The 7,591-nt window shown below is 42.5% G+C and overlaps 1 protein-coding gene across 1 annotated transcript; it reads right to left on the bottom strand.

Annotated features, from left to right (window-relative positions):
- Positions 1–4,948: 4,948 nt before the first annotated feature.
- LOC127256592 (uncharacterized) lies at positions 4,949–7,591 on the bottom strand. Its single transcript, XM_051282692.1, has 2 exons — positions 7,201–7,591; positions 4,949–5,235 (listed from the first exon to the last, which is right to left on the bottom strand). The coding sequence occupies exons 1-2, from the start codon at positions 7,589–7,591 to the stop codon at positions 4,949–4,951; spliced, it is 678 nt and encodes a 225-aa protein (XP_051138649.1).

Raw genomic sequence — 7,591 nt, forward strand, 5'->3', positions numbered from 1 at the left:
TTTTGGTTTGGAAAAAAATAGTATACACGACTATTGTATTGGGACGGAGGGAGTATTATTTTTTAATAAAAACTATTTTTTTTTAAATCTACAAAATAAAAACATATATTTTATAATATTTTTATAATTTTTAATAATTAATAACAAAAATTCTAAACCAAAATGAACAAAATTGGATATTTTAAAAAATAACGTATAAATGTCTTTAATTATCATTTTTTATATAAACAATTAATATCAAACAGTTGTTTCAACTAGTCAAATCAATTAATTGAATCAACTAATAGTTAAAAACTATTAACTAATTCTCAAACGCATCATTTATCTCTTGCTCTTGCACAAAATTAAATTGAAATTTTTTTATTTAATTGGTTCTTAAATAAAAATAAGTCATACTAATGCGGAGGAGGATCACCCGTTGCCTCCCAACGCTCACATCCCCGAGTTCACACTATTCTCGGGGGAGGATTCCCGCTCTACCATTGAACATATTAGTTGATTTACGGCTCAATGCGGAGGAGAGTATGGGAATAACGACAGGTACAAGCTCCAACTCTTCTATTTATTCCTGACAGGTCCTGCTTTTTCTTGGTATACGTCATTACCCTCAAATTCCATCCGCACCTGGGCATATATGGAAAGAGCTTTCCACAAGCGCTTTTATAACCCGCTTCCAGTAGTGACTGTCTCGGACTTGACTAACCTACAACAGCGTGGTGACGAATCTGTCAAACAGTTTTTGGAACACTTCAGGAGGTCGGAAACTAGATGTCAGGTTCGTATACCTGAAAACCAGGTGGTGAACATGGCTATCGACAACATGACACATCAATTACGAGACAAACTCGCCCTCCAAGAGTACCATGACTTCCGGCAACTGACGTCCAAGGCTGTGAAGGCCGAACAACTCGTGAGAGAGGCCCAGGCAGTTTGGAACCAGAAGTTTCGGGGTGGGAATCATTGCGTCTTTGCCCAAAACGAGGCTGCCGATGTGGATGAAGAACAAGAAGAGACCTTCCTAGCAGAAATAACGCAGGGGAAGGCATACACATGCCCAGCTCTTAAACTGCTTCGACGGAAGGACACGAACCCAAAGATATCTTACTCGTTCGATATCGCAAAGACGGAGCAGATCTTCGAACACCTGCTGAAAGACAACCAGCTTCGCCTTAAGGAAGGTCAAAAAATTCAGACCGAAGAGGAACTGAATGGGAAATCATTTTGTAAGTGGCATGGAGTATATGGCCATCAAATTGGTAACTGTATCGCCTTCCGAAATGCTGTTCAGAAGGCAATCAAATAAGGCCCCCTTAAGCTGGCCGAAAAATCTGATATGAAAGTAGATACAAAGGCGTTCCCGGCGCTAATAAACATCGTTAGAATGCGCCCAACTAGATTTGGAAGACCAAACACAGTTTCTTGGACAGCCCATAGGGGGGCAAATTTTAAATAACAGTGTTCGAACAGCTTAGGAGGTCGACCAAATCTCCAAGGAAAAGTTTCGGTGTGGGACAGACTTTCTACCAAAAACACGGTCACAGAGGTGAGTTTCTAAAAAGGGGTGAGATTTGGCGAGTAACCTCTGTGGGTCAAGTTGAGCGAGAAATCAGAAAGAACAAATGAACCGAGCTCCCACCATAACCCAAAAAAGGAGGGCGCAGCGACAGCGCCTAGCCGCTCGCCTCTTCCAGGAACATCAGGCTAGGGGGCAGCAAGCTGCCTACCACAAAGATGGAGACAATAGGCAATAGCCTCAGAACTCGGAAGGGGCCAACACCGGAAGGCCAAAGCCTGGCCGTCAGGATCTTCGCTATCGCATTCAGGCCCATAAAGAATGGAGACCGAAAGGAGTTCTCTCGAGGGTTGAATATCCCAAGGAACCGCATTTCACGATGACGCTTGGGGAAGGCCATATTCCTGAGGATGAACCGAGGATCGACACCCTTACATGCGATGGAGCATCGGAAGCTACCTTAGACACTATCGCCTGCGACCAAGACCTCGAACATCATAAGGGCGATCTCGAGGTTAGAATAGAGTAGGTGTGCTGCCCCAAGAGTTTGAAGCGCCTTTGTCTCACCCAGACTATCTCCAGGGAGATGTTTTACTGGAAAATACTGGTCCATTGTGTTGGGCAGAACAGGATGTTAATATTCCGGAAGGGGTCCCAAAACCAGTGATTTTACAGAAATTATCTGAAGAGAAAACGCATCACCTGAAACCGTTGCTCCTTACCATCCAACTCGATGGGAAGACGGTCAACAAGGTCCTGGTCTAAGGGGGAGCATCAGTTAACGTCATGACCCTATCTACCTTGCGGAAAATCGGGAAGAACAAAAATGATCTTGTCCCAACATCCTTGCGAACAACCGACTTCACTGGAAATGCACATACGGCAGCAGGCATTTTAGTGGCAAAGGTGACGGGCGGAAGTAGGACAGACCAGATGGCTTTCTTCATCGTCGAAGGGCAGCCAACCTATTTGGTTATTCTCGGGAGGGACTGGATCCATACTACTCAATGTGTCCCTTCGACCCTCCACCAAAAAGTCATGTTTTGGAATGAAAATCAAGTTGACACGGTGGAAGCCGAGGCCGACCCTGTCATGGAGATACATTTTGCAAAAGCCGTTTATTACTTCCCCGAGGTATACCCGCTGTCCATAATGCTAGAGGACGCGGGGATGTGGAAAGAATGCAATTTAACCATAAAGGGTTTTGAAATCAAAGTGGAGGCCGATGAACGGCCTAATGATACAAATGGTCATCATGCTTGACAACCTGATTGTGCATGATTTGGAGGCAAGGGCAGACAGGTCCGGTTATCCATTCATACAAGCTGGAGATCATGCCGCTCCACTGTCCGACGAGCAACCAGGGACATCCCCCAGCCGCCTTATTATGATCAGAATGAGGAAGACATTCAGCCGCCAATTTGAAGATCTGCCCAACCTTTCGAAGCACAGGAACCCCTGGAGGAAGTTAACCTGGGGGATGACGCAGTGCCTCGGATGACATGGGTCAGTGCCCTACTGGATGTCGATACAAAAAAACAAATGATTGCTTTGATCTGCGAGTTTAGAGATTGTTTTGCATGGGACTACCATGAGATGCCCGGGTTATCAAGAAGCTTAGTGGAGCATTGACTACCCACTAAGGCTTCATTTCGGCCGCATAAGCAGGCCCCTAGGCGTTTCAACCCAGAACTATTGCCAAAAGTGAAATATGAGGTTGAAAAGCTCCTTAAAGCTAACTATATTCGAACGTGCAGATACCCGGAATGGATTTCTAACATCGTCCCCGTAGTATAGAAGAACGGAGAGATCTGGATTTGCATTGATTCCTGGAATCTCAATTTAGCGACACCAAAGGACGAGTACGTAATTCCCATTGCCGACATGCTTGTGGATTCAACGAAAGGGTATGAATTTCTTTCCTTCATGGACGGCTACTCTGGCTACAACCAAAAATATTTGGCCGAGGAAGATACACATAAAACAACCTTCCGCTGCCCCGGAATCTTTGAATGGATAGTTATGCCTTTCGGCCTAAAAACGCCGGAGCGACCTACCAGAGGACGATGAACGCAATATTTCACGACCTAATTGATGCTTGCATGGAGGTATATATAAATGACATTGTCGTTAAGTCCCGAGTCTTCGACCATCACTTGTTGGACCTTCGGAAGGCTTTCATACGAATGAGGCAGCATGACCTCAAGATGAACCCGGCGAAATGCGCCTTCGGAGTCCATGCAGGAAATTTCTTAAGATTTTTTGTGCATCAGAAGGGTATTGAAGTTAATAAAAACAAGGCCAAGGCCGTCCAAGACCTCGCCCCCCCCACCCGCAACATTAAGTAGTTGCAAAGCTTGACGGGGAAGGTCAGGTTTTTGAGAAGATTCATTGCCAACGGGGCTGGGAGGATGAAGGCCTTCTCGGTATTATTGTGTGGGAAGAAAGATGCATTCGAGTGGGGAACAGCCCAGCAGGAAGCTCTAGACCAAATTAAGCGGGTGTTGTGACGAGGACGTCCAATCTTCAAGCATTCAAATGCCCGTGGTTCCCATCACTCGAAGTCGAGCTCGTCAGTTTAAAAAATCCATCACTACATTGATCAGACGATTTTTTCATGGAGAATCAATTTAAGGATGATGCTTGAAGACCATTTAGCCCTCACCTGACGCTCCCTCAATGGGACCCGCAAGAATCCCAATTGAAAGATCAAGAGAATCGCTAATCATGGAAGATTATCAAGGGAATCATCACTTATGGAGAGAATCACTAATCATGGAAGTATATCAAGGGAATTATCACTTATGGAGAGAATCACTAATCATGGAAGTATATCAAGGGAATCATCACTTATGGAGAGAATCGCTAATCATGGAAGATTATCAAGGGAATCATCACTTATTATGGAGACTTCTAGAAGTACCTTAATATATATTTCCTTTTATTATAAACTTCCATATAGTATAATTTCATATCTAGAACTTTCCTAATTATTTATTTCCTTATAGTTAGACTTACCTTTTGGTTTGTTTCCTTTATTATTTCTTGCCTTTTATTTTCCTCAAGGACCTCTATATAAGGTCATTGCCTATCATTGTAATGAGGACGTTTTTTTACATCTTGAATTGAATTTCACTTTTATAATTTTCTAGTTTTAGGGAGTGATTTCCTCGCATTTAGAATCTCAAATCGGGTCTTTGGAGTGATTCCATCGGTTCGTGGCTTCCAATCCTTTGCAGTGGGATTTAGCCTATTGTTTGTGTTTTACATGAATTGATTTCAGGTCCGAGACTTATTCTTGTGGTTGGTTATCATCTATGCTAATTCACATTCTCTGCACTATCTTTTCTTCTTCCTTCTCTTTTGTTTTATTATAATTCTTAATCCATTTGTTCAATTGAACTTTGTGGGTAAGAAAATTATATATAGTCATAATTATACGCGGCCGGGCCGTGTCAAATCAGGTAAAACAAGTACAGGTGCACGTGTAAGTTTTAATTTCAAAGTATCAAAAGCATTTTGTTGTTCACTTTCCCACTCAAACTTATCCTCTTTTTTGGTAATTGCAGTTAAGGGTGCTGCAATAGTGTTGAAGTTCAGTACAAATCGACAATAGAAACTTGCAAGGCCTTGGAAACTACGGACATCACGTATGCTAGTAGGTGTAGGCCACTTTTGGATGGCTGCAACCTTTGCAGGATCTACACATACTCCATCTTTTCCTACAATAAAACCCAAAAAGTTGCACATGTCGACACAAAAGTCGCATTTTTTCACGTTAGCATATAACTTCTCAGCCCATAAAACATCTAAAACTGCTTGCAAATGTTCAACATGTGTTTCAATAGAAGTACTATAAACAAGTATGTCATCAAAGTATACTACAACAAACTTATTTATAAAATTCCTTAAAACATGATTCATCAATCGCATGAATGTGCTTGGGGCATTAGTAAGTCCAAATGGCATAACTAACCACTCATATAGACCAAAAGAAGTCTTGAAGGCAGTTTTCTATTAATCACCTTGATTCATCCGAATTTGGTGATAGCCACTTTTTAAATCAATTTTTGAAAAAATTACAGAACCACACATATTATCAAGCATGTCATCTAATCTAGAAATGGGATGACGATACTTAACTGTTATAGCGTTGCCGGCTCGGCAATCCACACACATGCACCAACCTCCATCTTTTTTTGGCACCAATAGGACAGGTACAACACAAGGACTTAGGCTTTCACGAATCCAACCTTTGCTCAGTAGATCCTACTTGCCTTTGTATTTCTTTTACCTCATCCGGGTTGGCTCGATAGGCTGGCCGATTAGGAATTGATGCTCCCAGGACAAAATCAATTTGGTGCTCAATTCCACGAGTGGGTGGTAAACCATGGGGTACTTCATCAGGAAAAACATCATCATACACCTGCAATAAGTTAGAAAAACTAGATGGAAGTTTGTTAAAGTCATTCATGGAAAAATAAGTAGGTTTAGAAAGTAATAGCAAACAATGAACTCCATGTTCTAACGTAAAGCATCATTCCTACACATAAAAAGATTAGACCTCTCACTCTCGTGTTTAAGATTCCAGCTGGTTTCACCCTGAATCACTACACTCGTGTTTGATTTTTGAGTAGAAGGGTAGAGTATTTGAGAGTGGCTCGGGGCAGATGTATTTATTGGTGAGGATAAAGATTTGAGAGGTTGTAGGGTAGTTAGGCTATATGAAAGAGTAGATGCACTTGTATGCGGAGTACCTTTTGTTGCGGGTGATTCTAAGGAGGACTTCAAATTGGATTCCTCACATTGAGTTGATTCAGCGACATAGCCCACCATCTTGTTGTCTTTCTTTTGGTTCATTTTCTCTCTTGCTTCAGTGGCAAACTACTTGTACAAGTATTTTTTATCTTCATTTACTTATCGAGGACTCAACGGCTTTAGAACTATGGTCCGTCCGGCATGTGTGAAAGTATATCGATTACAACGGCCATCATGTACAACTTCTTTGTCAAATTGCCATGGTCTCCCAAGCAAAATATGACATGCTTGCATTGGAACTACATCGCATTTTACCTCATCCTTGTAACCTTGTAACTCAATTTTCACCAACACTTGTTTGGTGACGTTGATTTCCCCACAATTATTGAGCCACTGTAGTTTGTAAGGCCTCGGGTGCAAGTTCATCCTCAAATTAAATCTCTTCATTGCGAGGTCACTAATGACATTAGTACAACTACCACCGCCAATGATAAGACTACATACCTTAGTCGCGATCTTACACCTTCCGTGGAATAAATTTTTACGTTGTTCGGTATCTTCAACCTCCTTTGGAAGAGTGCTAAAAGCTCGGAGAGTGACTAACGTTAAATTTGACTCCGGTATGGATTCTACAGCTTCCTGGTTGTAGGAATTTGCCCCATTGACCTCTTCAGTTTCTGATTCGGATTCTTACTCACCGGAGGTCGTAAGAACCATAGTACGCTTGTTTGGAGATTGATTCGCAAAATGTCCTCGGCCTTGGCATTTGAAACATAACACATCTCGGCTATGGGTGGTGTTCTTTGGGGCGTATGTTGGCGGCTTAGGGCGTGTCGAATCAACTCTCACTACCTCTTTTCCTTTGTTGATATGTTGTGGAAGCGGCGCTTTAGGCAACCCTACAATTGGAGAAAGTTTAAACGGATTACCTTGCATCCGCTTTGATTTTAGTTGTTTCTCCACCTTTATGGCCAAGTGTACCATCTCCTCGACGTCCATGTATTGGCACATCTCTACCGCATTAGCAATATCGTTTTGAAGCCCATTCGAGAATCTAGACATCGTTTGCTCCTGAACTTCATGGATATCGGCTTGTAGAAGAAGTGTTTCAAGCTCCTTATAGTACTCCTCCACTGACCGCGACCCTTGTTGTATACTCTGCAATCTCCGCAATACTTCACGATGGTAATGAGGGGGAACAAACCTCTTTCGCATTAGTGTATGAAGTTCTGTCCAAGTACGCACTGGAGCCTCCCTATTTCTGCGGCGGTTGATGCTCAATTGGTCCCACCATGCAAGGGCATAATCTGAAAACTCCAT

The sequence above is a fragment of the Andrographis paniculata genome, unplaced genomic scaffold (assembly GCF_009805555.1).
Source record: "Andrographis paniculata isolate CXL003 unplaced genomic scaffold, ASM980555v1 Contig12END, whole genome shotgun sequence".
NCBI lineage: Eukaryota > Viridiplantae > Streptophyta > Magnoliopsida > Lamiales > Acanthaceae > Andrographis > Andrographis paniculata.

What these genes read in the sequence shown, in the direction of transcription:
- LOC127256592 (XM_051282692.1), bottom strand. Translation starts at nt 7,591, where the DNA reads ATGGAGTTTTCAGATTATGCCCTTGCATGGTGGGACCAATTGAGCATC. An exon ending in AAAATCAAAGCGGATGCAAG is followed by an intron (nt 5,236 to 7,200) that starts GTAATCCGTTTA and finishes GTTTTATTGTAG; the next exon opens with GAAAAGATGGAGTATGTGTA.